Source organism: Ranitomeya variabilis, chromosome 5 (assembly GCF_051348905.1).
Source record: "Ranitomeya variabilis isolate aRanVar5 chromosome 5, aRanVar5.hap1, whole genome shotgun sequence".
In the NCBI taxonomy this organism is placed as follows: Eukaryota; Metazoa; Chordata; class Amphibia; order Anura; family Dendrobatidae; genus Ranitomeya; species Ranitomeya variabilis.
Window position 1 is genome coordinate 250653701 of NC_135236.1, and position 25114 is coordinate 250678814.

The 25114-nt window shown below is 42.6% G+C and overlaps 1 protein-coding gene across 2 annotated transcripts in view; it reads right to left on the reverse strand.

Moving 5' to 3' along the window:
- LOC143773576 (uncharacterized) overlaps window positions 1-25114 on the reverse strand; it is a 182900-nt gene that overhangs the window by 52400 nt on the left and 105386 nt on the right. For both annotated transcript variants that reach the window (XM_077260980.1, XM_077260981.1), the window contains exons 8-18: window positions 23912-24037; window positions 23725-23829; window positions 23453-23641; window positions 21114-21325; window positions 12384-12612; window positions 12050-12129; window positions 10292-10376; window positions 9249-9313; window positions 4648-4711; window positions 2562-2696; window positions 1976-2025 (exon numbers count right to left, since the gene is read on the reverse strand). In XM_077260980.1, coding sequence (XP_077117095.1) covers window positions 1976-2025; window positions 2562-2696; window positions 4648-4711; window positions 9249-9313; window positions 10292-10376; window positions 12050-12129; window positions 12384-12612; window positions 21114-21325; window positions 23453-23641; window positions 23725-23829; window positions 23912-24037 — 1340 coding nt within the window. The remainder of the gene's footprint in view (window positions 1-1975; window positions 2026-2561; window positions 2697-4647; window positions 4712-9248; window positions 9314-10291; window positions 10377-12049; window positions 12130-12383; window positions 12613-21113; window positions 21326-23452; window positions 23642-23724; window positions 23830-23911; window positions 24038-25114) is intronic.

Below are 25114 nucleotides of genomic sequence, written 5' to 3' on the forward strand. Positions count from 1 at the left end.
TGAAGTTCCATGGAAAAATCCGGAAAAATTGAGATCACAGCATTGTTAAATTTGATGGGGCTTTTTTGCCGCGCCAACCGCAAAATCGTATCTCTGTCCTTGCAATTAAGGATCCGTGCCAGAAAAGGTCTAGGTGGGGCCCCGGGTGGGAGAGGTTTTGTGGGCACTCGATGGGCTCTTTCCACTGCAAACGTTGAAGAAAATTCATCACCCAGAGAAGATTTGAGCCATCCTTCCAGAAATACCTCAGGCTGTTGACCCTCTGTACGTTCTGGCAGACCAATAATATGAATATTATTCCGACGCAGTCTATTTTCTAGATCATCTGCCTTTTGTTTCCAGGCATTTACAGAGCCGGCTACTTTTGTCAGCTTGGCTACCATGGGTGTAATGGTATCTTCTACATGGGATACCCTCGTCTCCACTTCCGTAATACGTCCCTTCATAGTTTGCATATCTTGGCGGAGGCGTCCCACCTCAATATGTACATCTTCGATTTTTTCGGTGAGGGACGTTCTGGTTAGGGAAATAGCTTGCATTAATTGGTCAGACGCTTGTTTAAGCATTAATTCCTCCTGTTCGCCTCCCTCGGCGCCATCAGAGGGACGATTTTTACGTTGCACCTGGGAGGGGTTATTTCTAAGGGTTCGTGTATTATCAGAGGGGTCAACTCTGGCAAATTCTTTTAACTTATCAGCTGCTCCCGAGCCCTTGGAACGTTGCATGATGGAGCAACTGTAAATTTGAACAGTTCCCGATGGTTTTATTTCAAATAAAGGACTTTATACTTGCTGTGTCTTTATTTACAAAGCCGTGGGCTTGATGTCACCCGACAATACAAAGTTGACATCAGCCCCACTTGCCACTGCTACAGGGCGTGTGTGAGAGCCAGGCAAAGTGCCAGAATTGGCACATCTAATAGATGCAACTTTTCTGGGTGGCTGCGGGCTGCTATTTTTAGGCTGGGGGGCCAATATCCATGGCCCCTTAACCAGCCTGAGAATACCAGCCCTCAACTGTCTGCTTTAGCTTGGCTGGTTGTCAAAAATTGGGGGGACCCCATGCTATTTTTTTAAATGATTTATTTAAATAATTGAAAAAAATCGGAGTGGGGACCCATCTATTTTTGATAACCAGCCTTGCTGAAGCTGACAGCTGAGGGCTGCAGCCCCGAGCTGTGAGTTTTGCCTTGCTAGTTATCAAAAATAAAGGGGAACCCATGGCGGGTTTTTTTCTTTAATTATTTATTAATACTCTCATCAGCAGCTCCTGCTCTGGCTCCCATCACCCAACACCAGTGACTGAAGGTAACTTTATACCTCCGATCACACTCTCACGACTCACACTGTCATTTGACAGCATGGGAACCACGGCTGTCTGATCGGCGGTGATGATTTTACCGCTGCCAGAAGCAGTGTTTGCAGCGTTGTCATGCACATGACAACGAGACAAACACCTGGTATTCGGGGGGCCGAACCCGAGCAGTACACGGACTTCCTGGTGAAGTCTGTGTTTGGTGTCCGTGTCCGAACAGTAGGTTTTCAGTACGGAAGCCGAACTTTACTGTTCAGGTTCACCCATCTATACTGTACTATTCTCTATACAATGTGATGGTCCACAAGAAGGTAAATTATGATTAATGGGATAAGAGGTCTTTATTTTTTAGTTTCCTATGGCTATTTTTTTAAAAGGAGTGGAAAACCTCTTTAAATATTTAATTATCCACTGTGCTCTTAAGTATATAGTGTAACTTATGTATGTATTGGATAATATGCAAAGATTCTTATTCTTGCCCATGCACTTGTAACTCTATTAATTATTAAGCTGACAGTCCTGGAGTAATACTGCTCACGGTCATCCTCTCTTTTATCACCAGCTCAGAGAACTTTCATTTTTGGTCACCTGAATTAGCAGTCAGGATCAACAGATTCAAACATTTTCCAATTTTAGAAATGGACTGTACCAGGAAACCAACCTTTGTGATAGGGTCACAGAGCTCGGGATTTCCACATTACCAAGACAGTCCTGAAAAACATACAACAAACATACAGTATATCATAAATGCATTAGCTGCCTTATTTAAATCAGCATCAGATAATTGCATTATATTGGGTTTTGAATATGGCAAAACATTTTAGGTAATTTATTCTGTGGCTGCTCTTCTGTGAGATTGGAGAAGAAAGTCTAGCCTTCAATCTCCATGTGCATCAATAAGTCTTGAGTGGCAATGATTCTGTTGCCAGTTCATCAGTTGTCCTTCTTTGGCCCACTTTTGGGAGATCGACCCAACAATTAGAGCTATTTACTGGTGCTCTGACCCAGTCGTATAACCTCACAATTTGGCTCAATAGCAGATCTATCCCTATGATATGCTTTTTTTTCCTACTTCCAACATATCTATTTCTAAAATCTTACTATTCTCTTTTTGCCAAATGTATCCCTCCCATTGACAAGTGCCTTTGTAACAACCAATTATTCTCTTCACTTGACATTTCTTTCAGTGAGATCATGTCCTGCATACAAGGACTATGTTGTGAATGTTTGTACACAATGACACTGACCTGGCTCTTCTCTGCTGCAAGTTTACTTTCCAGTTCTCCCACCCTGCACTGTAGCACCTCTCGGCGACTTCGTTCCAATTCTAGTTGCTGCCGGGAAGCATCCAGCTCAATGCGAAGAACAGATCCACTTTCACTCTGTGTAACATATTACTGTTACATTTGTAATTGTTTATTGATGTGATACAGCCCTTACCCATAAAAAGGTCATCAGCTTATCACACTTTAATATACACATATCAAACCTATATAACCTTACCAATCCATCAATCTACAAAGGGTGTGATGTGCAACATACCTTATCTACTGACTGTCTTAATTGGGTTGTTCGGTCTTCTGATACAAGTCTGAAGTCACTCTATGTGACTGCAGACTTCTGAATCCTGACAGGGTTTGGTGCGCATGCTTTCAGGATTGACCAGTATTGCGAGTGAGAGCGGGGGCGGTTATTATTATTATTATTTATTTATACAGCACCATTGATTCCATGGTGCTGTACATGAGAAGGGGTTACATACAAATTACAGATATCGCTTACAGTAAGCAAACTAACAATGACAGACTGATACAGAGGGGCGAGGACCCTTCCCTTGTGGGCTTACATTCCACAGGATGGTGGGGAAGGAGACAATAGGTTGAGGGTTGCAGGAGCTCCGGTGTTGGTGAGGCGGTAGCTTCAGTAGTGGTGAGGAGGCAGCAGGGTCAGTGCAGGCTGTAGGCTTTCCTGAAGAGGTGGGTTTTCAGGTTCCGTCTGAAGGATCCAAATGTGGTTGATAGTGGGACGGCAGAATGGTTATTGCAGGCTGAAGGATCTGAGGTTGGTGGATAATCGGACTTGTTGAGGCATAGAGTTCCAGAGGATGGGGATATTCGGGAGAAATCTTGGAGGCGGTTGGGTGAGGAACAAATAAGTGTGGAGGAGAGTAGGAGGTCTTGGGAGGACCAGAGATTACGTGAGGGAAGATATCGGGAGATTAGTTCAGAGATATATGGAGGAGACAGGTTATGGATGGCTTTGTAGGTCAGTACTAGTAATTTGAACTGGATAAGCAGAGGGAATGGGAGCCAGTGAAGAGATTTGCAGAGGAGGGAAGCGGAGGAGTAGCGAGGAGACAGATGAATTAGTTGGGCAGCAGAGTTAAGGATGGACTGGAGAGGTGCAAGGGAGTTAGCAGGGAGGCCACAGAAAAGGATGTTGCAGTAGTCATGCGATTAGCATACTGCTGGACACATTCTAACTAGTCATGCATGGCTTTTCTCAAGGGAATTGAGAGAAGCAGAACACATCTAGTCGGCATGTGACTGCATGTATGCAAATTGCTTACTTGGGGTCACATCTCTGCTCACTCTCACCCTAAATAACGGTATTGCATATTGTCAGGATTAAGAAGTCACTTAGAGAGACTGCAGACTTTTGTCAGAAGACTGGAGAACCCCTTTAATTTTGCCATACACGAGATAGCTATTGGATAACCATTTGTTTGGCCAACAGCTATCTCTCCTGACTCCCCTGTACGTACACACGAGCGCTCAGTTGAGCTGAGTGTTCATATGTTTTTCTCCTCTGAAAACAAAAGCATCAGCTCCTTCAACTACCCGATCCCTCTCAATCGAGAGACCCCCATACAAATCAGTTTGTCAGAAATAATAATTTGGCCTATTTTCCTTTAAAATGTATTGGGGCTTATACACTATTCCCAAAGAAAGGATATAATATTTAATAAAAAAAATAAAGAACAGCATAATTTTATCATGGTGTGCAAAATAACATTTTAATTTCACATTTCCACATTTTTTTAAATGGCAATTGACAAAAATCGAATTATTCCTGTCAAAAGAAGCTTGTAGTAGCAGAAGAAAACAGGAAATAAAAGAGAATTTCAGTGTAATTCTAATAATAAATTATAATCATCAGTGCTGTGGTATAAAAACAACATTGTTTGTCAGGATATGAAAACTTTGATGGGTGTGGTGGGCGACAAATAATATGTACAGCATGAAATCTTTGTAGTAATAACTATGCACTAAGCTAATAAAATCATGTCGGATGATAAGTGTATAAAAAACAAATTATAGACAGTCATCTCACCTTCAGCTTTCTCATCTCCAATTCCTTGTCTGATCGTACAGATTCCAGCTCCTTTATCTTCTCACTGTAGAGATAAGTCATACCCAGTCACCCTCAACCCAAATAACCTACACAAATATATTCTACATTCCATCAGACAATTGGCCCTTAAGGGAGTGCCAGCACAATACCATGTACTCAGGCATTATTAACTCATTGTGCCAGCTCCTGTAAATCAGAAGAGCCCGGCCATACTTATGAAAGGCAGACAAGTAACGACATACGAATACAAAAATCAAGCAAAGCCCACAAACGTTCAGCGAAACTACGGTACTATGCTGAACGCATCAGAATGTTTCCATAGCATTAACCGTATAATAATGTGGACGCATTTCTATTGTCTAACTGAAAATTATTTGCCATTTTTTTTCAAAATTATTATTCTGCTTTCAATAAGCGTGCAAAAAAAATTTGAATATCACAATAGTCAGGTGAAGAGCTATACAGTAAATACAAAAACCTACGATAAATTTTGCACCCTAATTGTCTCTGCGTACAAAAGTGCCATCCACTCCATGGACCAAAATAGATATACAGAGATTGCCTATTGTGAAGGATGTGGTAGAATATACAACAGAGGCTGATTATTTACCAACTTTATAAGATGTATGTATAATATTGGACTGGCTAGTGGAAAAGGCTGTTGGTCCCAGAGAATGACACGTCCAGAGTTTATCAGGTAATAGACGTCTGAAAGAGAGACTGGAATAGACATGATCATAGCCTCGGATTGCTCTAAAGTGTCACTAAGGGTACCGTTACACTAAACGATTTACCAACGTTTACGACCAGCGATACGACCTGGCCGTGATCGTTGGTAAGTCGTTGTGTGGTCGCTGGAGAGCTGTCACACAGACAGCTCTCCAGCGACCAAAGATGCTGAAGTCCCCGGGTAACCAGGGTAAACATCGGGTTACTAAGCGCAGGGCCGCGCTTAGTAACCCGATGTTTACCCTGGTTACCATTGTAAATGTAAAAAAAAAAAAAAACACTACATACTCACATTCCGGTGTCTGTCACGTCCCTCGCCGTCAGCTTCCCGCACTGACTGTGTCAGTGCCGGCCGTAAAGCAGAACACAGCGGTGACGTCACCGCTGTGCTCTGCTTTTACTTTATAGTCAGTGCGGGAAGCTGACAGCGAGGGACGTGACAGACACCGGAATGTGAGTATGTAGTGTTTTGGTTTTTTTTACATTTACAATGGTAACCAGGGTAAACATCGGGTTACTAAGCGCAGGGCCGCGCTTAGTAACCCGATGTTTACCCTGGTTACAAGCGAACACATCGCTGGATCGGCATCACACACGCCGATCCAGCGATGACAGCGGGTGATCCAGCGACGAAAGAAAGTTTCAAACGATCTGCTACGACGTACGATTCTCAGCGGGGTCCCTGATTGCAGTAGCGTGTCAGACACAGCGAGATCGTAAGGATATCGCTGGAACGTCACTGATCGTGCCATCGTAGCGACCAAAGTGCCACTGTGAGACGGTACCCTAAAACACTAGGCCTCCTAAACTTTTGTTCTGATCACAATGACCATTGCATATAATTAGATTAAAGGGAACCTAACAGGTCCCCCATGCCCTCCAACCCACCAGCATTTGTATATTTGTTGTTAAATACCTTGTCTAACCAGCCCTTTATAGGGTTTATCACCTAAATACATGTTTAACCCCAGTAGTAACCAGGACAAATTTTTCAAGTCTGACTTGTCACTTTATGTGACAATAACTTTGTAAGGTTTCAACATATCCCAGTGATTTTGAGAATGTTTTTCTGTGACACAGTTTACTTTATGATAATTGTGAATTTAGGTTGATATGCTTTAAGTTTATTTTTAAACATCTCAGAAATGTGTCAAAAATGTCTAAAAATTAGCAATTTTCAAACTTCAAATGATTATCCATGTAATCCAGATAGTCATACCACACAAAATAGTTACTAAATAACATTTTTCCTCATGTCTGCTTTACATCAGCACTATCTATAAAATGTTATTTTATTTTGTTAGGATGGTAGAAGTTTTAAAAATGTAGCAGTAATTTTTCATTTTTCAAGTAAATTTACAAAACTTTTTTTAGGGACCTATTCAGTTTTAAAGTGACTTTGGGGGTCCTATATATTGGAAAAACTCCAAAAGTTATACCATTTTTAAACAGTACCCCTCAACATATTCAAAACTGCTTTCAGGTAGTTTATTCACCCTTTAGGTGATTTTCAGGAATTAATACAAAGGGCTCCTTCTCACTTGCGTGAAATACGGCCGAGTCTCGCAGGTTAAAACCCGGCTCTGCCGCCGGCACTTGGGAGTGGAGCGTGCAGCTCCATGTATTGCTGTGCGGCCACACACTCCGCTCCCAAGTGAGAAGGAGCCCAAAGTGGCATAACAGGAAGGAAAAAAGTTATTTTTACCATCTAAATGTTGCTCAATTCTATAGCTAGCAGACTCCGAGGCTATTTGGCTGTGAATTGCCATAACAACCATGGGCGGACATATCATTGGTGCAACCTGGGCAACTGCACAGGGGCCCATGAGGTAAGGGGGCCCATTTCTACCTCCAAAACATGTAATTTTGCATTTTTAGGAGCTTTTGGTCTGGAAAGGGCGCGTATATTGTTCTTGCACAGGGGCCCTTTTCTGTTTGTGTCCGCCAGTGATAACAACCATCCGAACCACACAATGATGATGTCGGGGTGCTGATGGGGTTAAAGAGGGAGGCCCCCCACTCTGTTAACCATCTTAATAACTGTTAAACTGTAAAGCGCTGCGGAATATGTTGGTGCTATATAATTATTACTATTATCTAGATGCAGTAGTCACTATTGACAGCAGTATCTAAGGGGTTAATCGGCCATGGTCGGTACAACACTGATCGTGACTGATGCAGCAGAGTGTCAGCTATAGTGTAAAGCAGCAGCATTTTCACCTGTCGGGGGATGCTATTCATTTATACCTCAGGTCAGTTTTAAGTTATATGGGTCGTCACTAAGTGGTTAAAACATTTTTTAATAAACTTTGCTATGCTAATTAGATCTTTGACTAGTCAATGAGGCGTTGTTTTGCCCACACTAGTCGGCCCTCACAGCATGTTATCACGCCCCTGTGGGCATGATGACATGATTGGCAAGAGCTGGTATCATCGCCAGCTCTTTGCAAATCTCACACATGAGCATTGCTATGCGAGAAAACATCGCATGGCACTCGTACCAGTGTTAATCTATGGGGCAGCTCACATCACCGTATTTTTTCTTCAGGCGTATTCTACGAGCGAGGAAAATCGCAGCATGATGCGATTGTACGCGTATATCGTCCGAGACTCGCCAATGCAAGCCTATGGGTGCGAGAAAAACTACATGGTTTATACACATTCACAGCCAGTGCTTTGAATTTAATGGCACACGTTTTCGTGTTTATCATGTACCCACATTAATAATTGCTTGGGTCTTTTTTGCACAAGCACTTTATTTTTATTTAATTATATATTTTGTTCATTTATACTGTGTTGAATTGCTTCTTATTCTTTTTACCAATATTTGGTTGTGCATATTACCCTGCCATTTTTCTTACCCTGTTTCATTGTTTTTTTACTTTCCTGGGTGTGCGTCCTTGTTTGTATGTAATTTTACATCATTATTATCATTGATGTTTGTTCTGTTATTGTACCTGTTTTATATAATAAAATATATATCTTTTCATCATAATACATGGGACTGTATGTTCGGTTCATTTCTGCGGTTCTAGCTTTTTAGTTCTTTTTAATTTCCAACTGTCCACATATCACTACTTTGGTCCAGCTTCTTGGTTGTAGGGCTTACTTTTACTTATTCATTTATTTCAATTATATACTTGATTATACAGATAACCCTGCCAACTTTTAGCATTTCCTTTGTTATTATTCATTTTATACATCTTATAAAGTTAGGCGGTGCCTTGAAGCGCTGGGAACCCTTTGTGGTCTCATCTCTCTTTACATGCTTTATAGAGTTTGTTTTTGTTTGCCTTTTTTACATATAGTTACATACTATATTTGTATTCAGAATCTCACAGCTGTCATATTTTTAGCTTGAAGGGGTTGTCCTCTTTCAGAAAACTGTCTTTCATAGGCTGCGGTGTATATAAAGAAAGAAACCAAGTATTACTTATCGTCCCCGATTCCAGCACCGCTCTCTGCCGCTAGTCCTGTCTCTGTTGTATGTTGGTAGCATTGATGTCATGTTGACAACATTGCAGCTAATCAGTGACATCAGCGGCTCTGCTCTTGTAGACGTCACGAGCTACTGAGCTCAATGGTTGACAGCAGCTATGTCGACGTGATGTGAGAGCTGCAAACAAATAACAGGGATCAGGGCAATGGTGGAGAACCTGCGCAGGACCTGGGGAGGGTAAGTAATACTCTGTATTTTTAGCTACCGCAGCCTTTGTAAGGAAGTTTTACAAAAGGAGACAACCCTTTTAAGGTTATTTGAAGGTAGCAAAAAGTAGTAGAATTGCTTTCCAGTATGTGTTTCTGACATTTTACTATGGTAGAGTGTCAAATCGGGTTAATGCACAACTTACTGAGCTTTATGTAGCTCTTTATATAATTCCTTCATTTGATCAGTCTCTTCTTCTGTATTTTCTTTCTGTTGACAAATGATTATAAAAAAATTAGAACTAAATGTACCTACATTGACAACCATCAACTACCATTTAAAGTGATAGCTCACAACATGGGAAACCAGCGCACATGCAATGCAATGCAGATTTAGGCTGACTGGAGGCTGTTTATAGATGGGTCTGGTCCCAAGCCGCCTCGTGAAAAGCTATTTTAAGGACCAGAGTGCTGTACAGTCCATGGAGTAAACTGTACTTCGGGGTACAGTGATTTACAGGAGAGGACACTGGGTCTGAGCTGCTGATAACAGTCAGGAAAACAAGGATAATTATCAACTATATACTTAGTATATCACACAGGATCACACCATAGAAACCAATAACTTGTCTATTCTTTCTCATTGGTGATTTGACAGCTGTAAAGCATACCTTCAAATGCTATTAACAGCATCTCGGACAATATGGATGACCACATAATAACGTACAGAAAACAATAAAACAGATTAAAAAAAGGAATTTTTCTCATATCTGATTTTAATTAGTAAACAAATATAGGTGGTTGATTGATCCTATTCTCAGTGAAAGACATTAAAGAGTAACCATTGGTTTAATTACTATTTCATAAATCAATAGTACACATGAAAATCAACATCTATGTAGATAGGAGGATGAGGAGCTCTGTCTCTAGTTCCTCCCTCTTATCTAAATAGAATCTGATCAGTAGCAGCCGCCATCTCCTATCTCAGTAATGGAAAAGTCGGTCTTCACTGAATACAGATTTTTATCTCGGAATTGAGAAGTTTGATAATGACTGATCAGTCCTGGAGGAGAAAGAAGCAGATTTCTCTAATAAGATATATTATAAAGTTCCTGATTTTCATGTATACTTTTGATTTATAAAATAAAAATTAAAATGACGGTTACTTGTCATCTCACACCTCTGACAATCATATATAAGGACAGCATTAATGTAATATATTTCTCTGTATATTTATATTAGGTTTTACCTGCGATCTGTGGAGATGTTCAAGACGATTGCTTTGCTCCAGTTCTTTTACTTTCTTTGTTAATTGGTTATTCTCACCTTCTAATCTGAGAAAAACATAGGTATGGCATTTCAATAGTAGATACCAAGGGTGGATTTCTAATAGAAAAAGTACTGTGAAAATGTGATTGACTGTGATTTTGGGTAAGAGGGACATTGTAATTATCTTGTTGGCCATCATTATCCCTATAGCTCACAGGTGAATTTAAAGGATCTGTCTTCTAATAGTGTAACCGCAAAACACCACTCCAGCGTTTAGTTTTTTTCAGTGCTGGAGTGGTGCCACTAATCTGAGTTCCCTGACCCTAGTATTATACTCACCAGCCGCTGCCACCTTCAGCTGTTCCCAGCGCCGCTCCGGTCCTGTGTTGGTAACTGTCAGAAGCTCTCAATTTACGGTAAGTCTATGAGGACCTTATTCTGGCTGTTATAGATTTACATTGAGTGGTGACTTCTGGCTCGCCCATCCAGCACTGAAGCGATCCAGCAGCTCACCAACTGCAGAAGACCGAACTGGAGAGGCGCTGATAACAAATGAAGAAGGGGCTGGTAAGTATAAGACTAGGGGCAGTGGACTTAGATTAGTGACACCACTCCAGTGGTAAAATTAAAATAAAACAGCTGGAGTGGTGATTTAAAGGGTTATTCCCATCTTTAGATATTATCACCAATTCATGGGATAACTGGATCCCGTCCAATCCAGAGAACACTCTGTATGAATGAAACGGTGGCAGGACATGTACACAACAACTTGTTTAATTCATTTTGGGACTGTGGAGAGAATCGAGTGCAGCACTCAATATTTACAGCACCCCCATAGAGAATAACCATTTACAGACTAAAAAAATACTTATTGAGTCACTGTACATTGGAGCACAATTCATAACAATTGCTGTTTGCCGAGAGTTTTTTAGGTAAAAAGATGGCACAATTTATATATGACTTGAGTAAATTCACAAAGTGTTGCATAGTAAATTCACAAAGTGTTGCATGGATATATATTTCAATTTGGCGGAAGAGTAACCTGCCTTACGGTAGACTGGCCATAATTACTGACATCAGAAAATGTTACACACTTTCTATGAGGCTACGTGCCTACAATCAGGAATAGTAGTGTTTTGAACATAGAGTATTTTCACTGCGTCCAAAACGCTGCGTTCTAATTACCGCACTTGTTTTTTAGAAGATGAGGATTTACATCATATAATAACATTCGATTGGTTAAACTACGCAGCAGAAGTTGACATTCTTCGGCTTGTACGCAGTGCTAAAAGAAGTACAGTGGGCATGGGATTTTTATAAATCCCATCTACTATGCTTGTAATGTAGAATGCAGCATTTTGGATACAGCGCAAAATCGCTGTGTCCAAAACGCTACTATTCCTGATCGTGGGCACGTAGCCTAAATGTAGTGCTGATCTGCAACAAATAAAAACATAAAACAAATAGTGTCTGCATTCTTTTTAAATATTGTAGAAACACTCCTATCTTTATTCTACCCCATTTCTAATAAAAAAAACTGGGATTAGGATTGCGTGGTCACTAAGGGCATGTCACCTGTTATTACTGAAGGGGGAGCCACTAGCCCGAAAGGTCTATGAGAATATGGCTGAACAGAATGTTTCCATTGTAGTTTCCGCAGTTTGTCTGATAATGATTCCTTAATGGCACAGGACAAGTGTGATCAGTTTTATACTGCACGCAATCATCTAGAACCAACCTGCTAATAGTTGATTTGAGTTCACAAAGCTCCTCATTTTCTGTTTGCAACATTTCACAGTCCTGCAGTAATTCTGTGTTCTAGAAAAAGGACAGTAGTTTGTAAAATTCAGACTAAAGTGCTAAATTACACTTTCTCGATGACAGAGAACCATCAGCACAGCATAGGAAGAACTGGACTGACATGAAGACCACAGCAGTGACAGCTAGACCCTCAAGAACAGTGGTGCCAGCAGTTTTTCTCCTTTCCTCTGTTCAACTCAAAATCCAGTATAAAACAATGCAGTAATTTACTATGTCACCAAGGTTTCCTTATGTCTTGACTATTTCCTAACCTTATGAGATGCTTTCTGATACTGAGCTCTCTCTTGCTCCAGTAGCTCCTCTGTATTTTTCAAGCTAACAGCTGTCTGTTGCCATCTTTCCTTCCAGTACAATGTAATTTGCTGTTGCTCCTGGATTTGGGAACCCAGTTGTTCATGCGCTTGCTCCAAAGCCATTTCCAAGTCATTGCTCTGGGCTTGTAACTTGTCTTTTTCTTCTTGTAGCTGGGTATGGGAAGCTCTGGAGATCAAAAACAATACTTGTCTGAAACACATGAAATATTCTCCCAGCCTAGAAATCCAAAGAATAGAACCCATTGAGGTAAGGTGATGCTGGTTTTAAGCAGATTAGCAGTTACTCCCAGTATGCATATAGCCACAAACGTCTAACACTATTCAACAAGATCTAAAAATAGTGAAACCTATAAGAATGACATGCAACCCATGAATAGAGAAATCAAGTTCATAAATTTATTAGCACATATAATCAACATAAAAGACAATAAAAGTTCAAGGATAAGCGCAACATAAAAAAGTTAGATAAAAACACACATGATGTGGTGATGAAATAGAATAAATATAAACCCCAAGATGACATAGAAGAATGTAAACGGATACTCCTATATACAGTGCTTTGCGAAAGTGTTCGGCTCCCTGGAACTTTTCAACCTTTTCCCACATATCATGCTTCAAACATAAAGATACTAAATGTAATTTTTTGATGAAGAATGAACAACAAGTGGAAAACAATTGTGAAGTTGAACGAAATTTATTGGTTATTTTAAATTTTTGTGGAAATTCAAAAACTGAAAAGTGGGGTGTGCAATATTATTCAGTCCCTTTAACTTAATACTTTGCTGCGCCAGCTTTTGCTGCGATTACAGTTTGGGGTATGTCTCTATCAGTTTTGTACATCGAGAGACTGAAATTCTTGCCCATTCTTCCTTGGCAAACAGCTCGAGCTCAGTGAGGTTTCATGGAGATCGTTTGTGAACAGCAGTTTTCAGCTCTTTCCACAGATTCTCGATTGGATTGAGGTCTGGACTTTGACTTGGCCATTCTAACACTTGGATACATTTATTGGTGAACCATTCCATTGTAGATTTTTCTTTATGTTTGGGATCATTGTCTTGTTGGAAGACAAATCTCCGTCCCAGTGTCAGGTCTTTTGCAGACTCCAACAGGTTTTCTTCATCAATGGTCCTGTATTTGGCTCCATCCATCTTCCCATCAATTTTAACCATCTTCCCTGTCCTTGCTGAAGAAATGCAGGCCCAAACCATGATGCTGCCACCACCATGTTTGACAGTGTGGATGGTGTGTTCAGAGTGATTAGCTGTGTTGCCTTTACGCCAAACATATCGTTTGGCAGTGTTGCCAAAAAGTTTGATTTTGGTTTCATCTGACCAGAGCACCTTCTTCCACGTTTGGTGTGTCTTGCAGGTGGCTTGCTGCAAACTTTAAATGACACTTTTTATGGATATCCTTGAGAAATGGGTTTCTTCTTGCCACTCTTCCATAAAGGTCAGATTTGTGCAGTGTACGACTGATTGTTGTCCTATGGACAGACTGTCCCACCTCAGCTGTAGATCTCTGCAGTTCATCCAGAGTGATCATGGGCCTCTTGGCTGCATCTCTGATCACTCTTCTCCTTGTTTGAGATGAAAGTTTAGTGGGACGGCCGGGTCTTGGTAGATTTGCAGTGGTAGGATACTCCTTCCATTTCAATATGATCGCTTGCACAGTGCTCCTTGGGAGGTTTAAAGTTTTGGAAATCATCTTGTATCCAAATCTGGCTTTAAACTTCTCCACAACAGTATCATGGACCTGAATGTTGTGTTCCTTGGTCTTCATCAGTAGCGTAGCTACTGGGGGGGCAGAAGGGGCCGTCGCCCCGGGCCCTGTCACATGAAGGGGCCCACTGGGAGCCAGGGCCACGTCTGTGAGGAGGCAGAACACAGCATAGGAGCAGAGCAGTATAATGTCTGCTCCCGTCTGACGGAGACTCTGCACGTTGCTAGCACAGTTGCCGGCTGCAGTCTCCCTCCTGCAGTGAATGGTTTCGCCTGTCTCTGACCTGATCATGAAGCTTTTCCCGGCTGCAGTTTGCTTCACTCTGTGCACGCTGGGATTGGCTCAGGCACGCTGGGTCCTAGTGCCCACCTTGCATTTCACTTACACTTCCTGGTCCTGCCTGCAGTCCAAACTTCATCAGTAAGTGGGGATGGAACTTATTAGGTTTATTCAATTCGGGTATGTCACTGTGAGACCGTTGGGGTATTGTGGGGGAGGAAAGTGGGTGAGGGGGGACAGGGTACTGGGGGGTGAATGTGAGACCATTTGGGTGTTGTGGGGGCTGAAGGTGGGTGAGGTGGGACAGGGCACTGAGGGGGTGGATGTGAGATGATGGGGGTATTGGGGCTGAAGTCTGGGAGGGGGACAGGTCACTGCGGGCTGAATATTATAATGTGTTGTTCTGATATATGTACTCCATCACATGTAATATTTGCTGTCTGGGGAGGCTGGAGATGGGGGACTAGGGGGCTTTTGATACGTACCACCTGTGTCTTTTATGAGCATTAGTATAAGGAGCCCCCATACAGTAACCAAGCCCTGCATCACATTTACAGCACCACTCCAGCATTATTTTTTAATTCATTGCTGGAGCGGTGCTGAAAATCCGCGTCCCCTGCCCCCTGTCTGATACTCACCTTCTGGCTTTTTCATCTGTTTTAGTCTCCGCTCGGCTCTGTCTCATGCAGTTTGTGACCTGTCCGAGGCTCCAGTGTTTCATGGAGCAGCGCAGAGGTCACTAATCAGTGTGAGTCTGTGGGGCCTCGTTCTGGCCTCTTTCTCAGGCCGGAGACACACTGCTGCGAGATACAGCCGAGTCTCGCTGGTTAAAAATAAGCTGTGGCACCTGCACTCCGGAACGGAGCGTGCAGCTCCATGTATTGCTATGCAGCTGCACGCTCCGCTCCGGAGTGCAGGTGCCACAGCTTGCTTTTAACCAGCGAGACTCGGCCGTATCTCACAGCAGTGTGTCTCCGGCCTCACTCTCAGGCTATGTGCACACGTTGCGGATAAGGCTACTTTCACACCAGCGTCGTTATGGGGCCGTCGCTCTGCGTCGGCCCGACGTACTGACACAAACTGTGAAGAAAATGCCCGACGTTGGCAGCGGAAGCAGTCTTAAGACGCTTCGGCTGCTTCATTGTAATGTCCGGGGAGGAGGGAGTGGAGTTTCGGCCGCGCATGCGAGGTCGAAAATGGCGGTCCTGACACACAAAAAAAGTTACATGTAACTTTTTTTTGTGCCGGCGGTGCGCCAAAACACGACGCAACCGTCGCACGACGGTTGCAACGTGTGGCACTGCATCGCAATGTGTCGGTAATGTTAGTCTATGGGGAAAACACGCATCCTGCAGACAACTTTGCAGGATGCGTTTTTTCTCCACATCGACGCATTGCGACGTGCAGTGCACAACGCTAGTGTGAAAGTAGCCTTAGCCGCTGCGGATTTGCAGCAGTTTTCCATCTGGTTTACAGTGCCATGTAAACCTATGGAAAACCAAATCCGCAGTGCCCATGGTGCGGAAAATACTGCGCGGAAACGCTGCGTTGTATTTTCCGTAGCATGTCAATTCTTTTTGAGGATTCCGCAGCGTTTTACACCTGCTCCTGTATAGGATTCCACAGGTGAAATCTGCACAAAAAACACAGGAAATCCGTGGTAAATCCGCACACGAATCCGCAACAAGTGTACATAGCCTCATAGTCTTACATTGAGAGCTTGTGACATAGCTTCTAACTTCTGGCCAGTCAGAAGCTGCGCTCACAAGTTTGAGCAGCGGCACTGCAGCAGTGCCGCAAAATAGTGAATACGCCGGAGGATGAGTAAATGACTGGGGCATCCAAATCATGACAGGGAGCTGTGAGTCCACCGTACTGTGTATATGGGAGCTGCGGGCCAATCATACTATGTATAAGGGAGCTGCGGGTCCATCATACTGTGTATACGGGAGCTGTAAGTCCATCATACTGTGTATACGGGAGCTGCGGGTCCATCAGACAGTGTATACGGGAGCTGTAAGTCCATCATACTGTTTGTACGGGAGCTGCAGGCCCATCAGACAGTGTATAAGGGAGCTGCGGGCCCATCATACTGTGTATAAGGGAGCTGCGAGCCAATCACACTGTGTATAAGGGAGCTGCGGGCCAATCACACTGTGTATAAGGGAGCTGTGCACACATCATACTGTGTATAAGGGAGCTGCGGGCCCATCATACTGTGTATAAGGGAGCTGCGGGCCAATCATGCTGTGTATAAGGGAGCTGTAAGTCCATCATACTGTGTATACGGGAGCTGCGGGTCCATCAGACAGTGTATACGGGAGCTGTAAGTCCATCATACTGTGTATAAGGGAGCTGCAGGTCCATCATACTGTGTATAAGGGAGCTGCGAGCCAATCACACTGTGTATAAGGGAGCTGCGGGCCAATCACACTGTGTATAAGGGAGCTGTGCACACATCATACTGTGTATAAGGGAGCTGCGGGCCCATCATACTGTGTATAAGGGAGCTGCGGGCCAATCATGCTGTGTATAAGGGAGCTGCGGGCCCATCATATTGTGTATATGGGAGCTGCGGGCCCATCATACTGTGTATATGGGAGCTGAGGGCCCATCATACTGTGTATAAGGGAGCTGCGGGCCAATCATGCTGTGTATACGGGAGCTGCGGGCCCATCATACTGTGTATAAGGGAGCTGTGGCCCCGTCATACGGTGTATAAGGGAGCTTCGGGCCCATCATACTGTGTATAAGGAAGCTGCGGGCCCATCACACTGTGTATAAGGGAGCTGTGGGCCAATCATACTGTGTATATACGGGAGCTGTGGGCCCATCATACTGTGTATATGGGAGCTGAGGGCCCATCATACTGTGTATAAGGGAGCTGCAAGCCCATCATACTGTGTATAAGAGAGCTGCGGGCCCATCACACTGTGTATAAGGGAGCTGCGGGCCCATCATACTGTGTATAAGGGAGCTGAGGGCCCATCACACTGTGTATAAGGGAGCTGCGGGCCCATCATACTGTGTATATGGGAGCTGAGGGCCCATCATACTGTGTATAAGGGAGCTGCAAGCCCATCATACTGTGTATAAGGGAGCTGCGGGCCCATCACACTGTGTATAAGGGAGCTGCGGGCCCATCATACTGTGTATAAGGGAGCTGTGGGCCCATCACACTGTGTATAAGGGAGCTGTGGGCCAATCATACTGTGTATAAGGGAGCTGTGCACACATCATACTGTGTATAAGGGAGCTGCGGGCCCATCATACTGTGTATAAGGAAGCTGCGGGCCCATCACACTGTGTATAAGGGAGCTGTGGGCCAATCATACTGTGTATAAGGGAGCTGTGGGCCAATCATACTGTGTATAAGGGAGCTGTGGGCCCATCATACTGTGTATATGGGAGCTGAGGGCCCATCATACTGTGTATAAGGGAGCTGCGGGCCAATCATACTGTGTATAAGGGAGCTGCGGGCCCATCATACTTTGTATAGGGAACTGTGAAGGCATGTTGTGCATATGGGAGCTGTTGGCCCATTACACTGTATATAGGGGAGCTCTGGGGGGCATTATACATTCTATAGTGGAGTTCTGTCAGCATTATATTGTGTATAGGGGAGCATTGGGCTCATACTATCTATAGGGGAGCAGTGGGAACATCATACTGTGTAGAGGGAGCAGTGAGAACATCATACTGTGTATAGTGGAGCTGTAGGGGGCCTTAGACTGTGTATAGGGAAGCTTTAAGCTCACCATACTGTGTATAATGGAGCAGTACATGGGGGAACTTAGGGGACATTATTAAATGTTAAGTGGGCACTTAAGCATTATTGTTATAGGGGCACTCAGAGTATTGTGACCATCAAAGTTGCATATGGTCACAATATGGCGGTAAAGTCAACGTTCGTTTTTGTATATAGATTTATTTTCAATAACAGTGCGGTCATATTCTGAGGTTCCCCCATATTCACAATTAGAGTGTGCAACCGTAGCTGTAATCAGGGTTAGCTGGTTAGGGGCCCACTCAGATGTTTCGCCCCCCCTAAGTTGAAACCCTAGCTACGCCTCTGTATGATGCTCTTCTGTGCTTCAAACAGAACCCTGAGACTATCACAGAGCAGGTGCATTTATACGGAGACTTGATTACACACAGGAGGATTATATTTATCATCATTAGGCATTTAGGACAACATTGGATCATTCAGAGATCCACAATGAACTTCTGGAGTGAGTTTGCTGCACTGAAAGTAAAGGGGCAGAATAATATTGCACGCCCCACTTTTCAGTTTTTGAATTTCCCAAAAAATTTAAAATAACCAATAAATTTCGTTCAACTTCACAATTGTGTTCCACTTGTTGTTAATTCTTCACCAAAAATTTACATTTGGCATCTTTATGTTTGAAGCATAATATGTGGGAAAAGGTTGAAAACTTCCAGGGAGCCGAATACTTTCGCAAGGCATTGTATTGCACAGCTGAAATGTGTTCAGGTCTAAAGTGACTGATGTTAGTGAGCATGGAAACAGAGCCGCAGAACAGTAAAATAAGAATAATCCTGATGTGTAATAACATAATAATGGACTAATGTAAGATAAAGTGATATGTGCTCATTGATAAATAATGAAAAATGTAATAAATAAATACAATCGGGGTTAAGTAATAAAAAAGTGAAGGGAGTATAAGTACGTATTATCAAAATCACTCCAGCCCAGATGTAATGTGCATATCAAGAGACATATATAAATGAGTAACACAGCAAGATAATAAGAGACAAATGCAGTAGTAATCAACAAAAACATAATAGGTATAGATTATTGATTATATGTACTAATAAATTTATGAAATTGATTTAGCTATTCATGGGTTGAATGTCATTGTTATAAGTTTCATCATTTCTTCCAGGGCATACAACCGTGCTATTGTATGTACTTCTCTTTATACCTAAAGATCCAAATATAGGTTCACTCTATTATCTGTTTATTTCCTGGTGAAGGATCTGTTTACACAGACCGACTGGCAGCACGATAGGACCGTCGATCAGTAAACTTTTACACGGGCAGAACAAAGTAAACAATGTACTCTGAGGGATCTATACTAAATCGCTCAATGCTTACACAGGACCATGCACTGCTGAGAATCATGATCTTTTTTGCTGCATAAAAGATCAATCCACCAAGTGATCGGCAGCCTGTTTACTCAGGGAGAAGATCATGAAATAAGCAGTTTTATCAATTTTCATTTATGATTATTTTGCATTACTATAACTACACTTGACATTTGTATTCTTGCCTAGAAATAGTGCTTTAAAGTTTAAAACACTTCTTTAAAGAGGACACTTGCTCAAAAAATCTGAGCTAAATAACTTGTACAAATCTGTGAGCTCCCCTGATACTGCCCATCTATACCATTTTGTGTGGTGTAGCTACATTGCAGAGATATTCACATTTGTTGCTTTTGGAGCGCAGTATGTGAAATCTTTGCCAGTAGTTCAACAGGTTGATTCTTCAGTGACAGGTCCCCATTAGAACAGCATGTGTCACAGAATACTACTTGCTACATACTTTTTTCCTTAGAAAATCTTCTATGTACTTGTTAAAAAACCGAATAGTATGAGTGAAAGCACCACTCCAGCTGTTTTTTTAATTTCAGTATCCATCCCAAAATAGTATCAATAAAAATGATGTCTCCCTCCACAATAAATAGGCCCTCAAAGAAATATTGACTAAAAAAATGAAAGGGTTGCGGGCCTCAAAAATTGCAACACGATCAAAAATAATGTTAAAAAGTTTGATTTTTTTTTTTCCGTCATTAAAATAAGGAAAAAAACTGGACAAGCTTAGTATCACCATAATTGTACTGATGCGGAGAATCCTATTGCTAGGTCATTTTTATCACACAGTGTACACCATAAAAACAGTTCCCAAGAAACAATGTCAGTATTGTGGTGTTTGTTTTTCCAATTTCACCACACTTGGGAAATTTTCTCCCATTTTCTAGTACATAGTGTGGCAAAATGAATGGTGTCATTCAAAAGTACAACTCGTTCTGCAAAAAACAAGCTACCGTATATGGGCAGAAAAATAAAAAAGGTATTACTTTTGGAAAAAAGGAAGGAAAAAATGAAAACAAAAAAAATTTGAAATTGGTCATGTTGGGAATGGGTTAAAGAAAACCAGTCAGCTTGATTTTATAATGCAAAGTAAAAACAAAGCTGTAATACTGATTATGTTGATTTCTTTGGTGAAGAAATCCACTTAGTTATTTATCTTTAATCACCATTTGAAGCTTTCTGGCAATTAGATTCCAGTGCACAGGGGCCGGACTGTGCACTGGGTCTTCTCCTCCCTGTCTGTGATTCCCGGCCACTTCACACCCCCGGATTGTCAATCAGTGCCGGGGTGTGGTTAGAGCCGCTGCTCACTGAGCGGTGACTGAAGCCACGCCTTTATGACTGAAAGCCGGAGGCCGACAGGAGGCAGCTACATTCTCAGTGCGGCAGCCACACAGCTTTAGAACGCTATTAACCTGCAGATTAACCCCATCTCTGCAGGTTAACAGCATTTTTTGACATGGCGGGTTCCCTCTAACCAATATACTTAGTTCATGGTTTTGGGGCTATATATCTGCTTTTTAACATGTTTCGATTGATTCTGCATCCAGTTACCTGAGCTCGTCGACACATAGGCTATCGTCATCATTTTCCATGACAGCCATCAGTGTTTGCTTCTCCTCTAAGAGTTGCTTGCGCTCAACCTCAAGCGCCGATGCAAGGTTGCTGGAGATCTTGTGCTCTGCTTGAGTCTGGTGAAGCTCTTCTAATGCTTTCTGAAGACTTTGCTGTATTTGACCCAACTCTGCTGTCAACTTCTCATTCACCTGGTTAAAAAAACAACCGCGATGGTATCGTACATCACTTATTAAACATAATAGCTGGACAATACCTTGGTCATATATGTGCATCCAAAATAAAAATGGATTCTATTATAAGCTGTGAATTAGAAAGAGTTTCTATTGTGTACTGTGTAATATAATTTACACAGAGTGAAAAGATTAAAGGGAATCTGTCACAACATTTTTTCCATAGCTGAGAGCAGCATAAGTGCAGACAGAAACCCTAATTCCAGTGATGTGTCACTTACTGTTTTATCAGCAAGAGATTATCATTAAAGACTAGTAAACCTGCAGTCATGTAGTCCTCCATATTCATGAGACCCCACCACTGATTGGCAGCTTTCTGAGTACACTGAGTATAGGCAGAAAGCTGCCAATCAGTGGTGTGGGCGGGGTTATTCATGGCTCAGCATTCAGAGAACTGGTAGATCTGCAGCAGATAAAACAAGGATTTTATCAAAATGACAGCAAGCAGTCCAGTAAGTTACGCATTGCTGGAATCAGGGTCTCTGGTCCTACGTTATGCTGCTCTCAGATAGCAAAAAACTGTTGACAGATTCCCTTTAAATGTAGCATGATTCAGTTTGCAGAATATATTTCATTTGCTGAAAAATATAGGACCATCATCAAGAATATAGAGCGTGTCTCTATTATTCAGATAATTTCATGTGGATCACACTGTATGTGTATAAAGAGGCTGAGGAGGGCCCCTATGCAAGAATGGTCTTTGTGTTCTTTGCAGTCCAATAGCTCATCCCAATACACAATTCCACATGCTTTGGAGGTGAAAGTAGGCATGCTACTGACGCGCCCACAGGGCAGTGGGGTACTCGGTACCGGGTCCGGTCGCAAAGGGGGATGTCATGGTGGCTGGGACCCGGTCCGTGGCCCTGGGCATCAACGTTAAAGGGGGTTAAATGTTCAAAGTTTGTCGTGACACCACCTGTGGAGTTCGGTCAATAGGGGGACCGATGCATTAAAGGGGTCCCCTGGGGGATGTTGCGGCAGCCCAGATGTTAGACTTCCCACAGGTGAAGCGGGGTCCTATGGTGTGTGGCGTAGATGGTATAGCCAGTGAATAAATGAGAGGAGACAAATTGTAAGTCTTTACCTGGTTTACTTGTGGGTGACAGGCCACAGTCCAGGGTACCAGGCACGGGTGATGGTGGTGCGGCCGGCTCAGAGGTAAGTGAGAGTTCTCCTGTACCAGTAGAGGTCCGTGAGCCTTTCCAACTAGCGCCTTTCAAGGTGAGGTCCCTGCAGCCTGAAGCTTCCTACAGGGTCCTCCAGTTTCCCCCTGTCCTGGGACATGTACCTGCACGACAGGCAGCTTGAGCCTTTTTACAGGGACTCTAACATGCCCTGGGCTCCTCAGGTGCTGCTGCGTCTCAGGCGTGGTGCGGGCAGGTAACGTATAGTGTCGTGCCCTCCGGTTCTGCTCTGTGTCCTAGAGTCCCACAAAAACCTCGGGCTCCCGGTTCCCAGCTACTGCGCTTCAGCTCTGAGGGTGCCCTGCCACAGTTCCCCTCTGAGCTCTGCTCCTCTCCTGTGCTCCTTCCCTTCCGGCTACTCCACATCCAAACCTTCAGGTCTTCCTTCTTCCAGAGGCTGCAGCTCCCTTGTGGCTGCCAGGCCTCTCTGTCTGCTCTACGTCTCTCCTAGATGTCTGCTCTCCTTGGTCTCCCAGGACCAACTAACTAGCTCCTCCTCCAGGTCAGGATACATAAAGCATAGGGAAGCTCTCCTGAATCCGGGTCTTGAGCTCCCCCTCCAGGCCTGGATTCAGAATGTGCTTCATGTGTGTGCCTTACCTGGTGAAGAGAACTCCTTTGCCTCTGAGCATGACATTACCTTCCCTGAAGGAAAAGCAACATCACTGCAGCAACTGGTAACCTGGGGTGCTGTACTACCTCTTGGGTGGCTGCACAGTTTGCTCCAATGGTATGTCCGACTATGTATATATAAACATATCCACAACTTTCGACTTGCTTGAAAGGCAGGGCAGTGAGAGTACACAGTAGGTGAATAGATGAAAGTGATTAACTTCTATAGATTTTATGACACTTTTGTACTTCATATCATACTTTTTCATAAGACTTTTTCAATCCTTACTTGCTTCAACACCACCAATTCTTCTTTCATTTGCACCTTCTCTTGATCCTGTCGATTTGCTTGTGCTTTGGCCCCAACTAGTTCAATATGGAGGTCACTGACCTGGTCATTAAACCCTTCCCGTCCTCTCCGGGCCCGATCCAGCTCTAGAGATAGCTCCTGTGATTGTCGATGCAGCTCAAGCTTTTCCTAGTAATTGATATTGGCTCAAGTCAGTACTAATATACAATCTAAATGTGTCATCTTCTTAATCATCTCGTTATTATATGTACCTTCAGAAACCGCTCTCTGTCGGTTTGAGCAACTTTCAGTCTTAGTGTCAGACCTGAAACTTTCTCATCCAATCTTAATACTTTGGAGGACAGAAGTTCTTTCTCCTGTTGGAAGCAACACCCTTAAGAATTTGGAATCTAAGATATGACCTGTTTGGAACAGCTCGTCCTGTTTCAAAGCGCATACCAGATTCATGTTGTTGAAGTTAAGCTGGAGGTCAGCAAGCTCATCCTGAAGGTTTTGATGAGTTCGGAGTGTATCCGTTGCTCTCTGGTTTGCTTCATTTGTTTGGCTGAAAGCCAGCTGATTTCCCTGTAAAAAGTGAACTGTCAATGTTAAGTCTGAGACGCTTACAGTGTTTTAATTTTTTTTTTTTTAACGAGTGCTGACTTTTAGTAAGAAAATAGCTAAAAAAAATGTTATGTTATAATCACACTACAAGTAATGAAGTATTTATTACAGTTCAAATCTCTTTGACTGTAAAAAGGTCCTATTGAAGTCGTCCAGGTCCCCTTGGCTAGACATAACAACATGCTTACAGCTAATCTATTCATTGTTAACATATTTTCCATAGTAATAATGCAGTTCCAATTTCATGTATTGAATGTTTGCATATTATAGCATTTCAGAGTTCAGCAATTTTTTTTCTTAGCTTTACAGCTATTCTTAAGCAGGGTTTGTTACCATATAAACTGAATGCACTAATAAACAGATCTTATGGACCTGATGAGACTAGTGTACTTACTGTGAAGATATTAAATAATCACATTGTTGACTTAAGATACTCTAACTGCGAAATGCTACTTGATGCTTAACTGATATACCGCATGCCTTCCAATATGCTATATTGAAGTATTTTTACTTTTGTATCTATGTTTTAAATTCTCAATAATATTAATAAAGAAAAAGAAATTAGCAATTTATGCATTCAGCTATATAGATAAAGTTCGTTTTATAAGAAACATTCAAAAATGGTTGTTTCGCCATTCCAACTAGGATTTTCAAAGTTAGATCTAAGAAATCTATTTAAAAGGGTTGTTTCGAATTTTGAAATGGTAAAAATGCTAACTGCTTGTAAAAACAAGTAGCTTTGCAGTTTACCATTTATTAAAAATCATCTCCAACCTCCAGAACAAATGGATTTTTCATTTATAGTTTACTACTCTTTGCCTAAGTTTCCTGCCACCTCTGATAATCTATGTGCATGAGCATATGCTTGCAAATTGTTTGTTATTTCCAGCCAGTTTCAGTGCCTCAAGGTACCTTCACACTAAGCGACTTTGCAACGATAACGATAGCGATCCGTGACGTTGCAGCGTCCTGGATAGCGATATCGTTGTGTTTGACACGCAGCAGCGATCAGGATCCTGCTGTGATATCGCTGGTTGT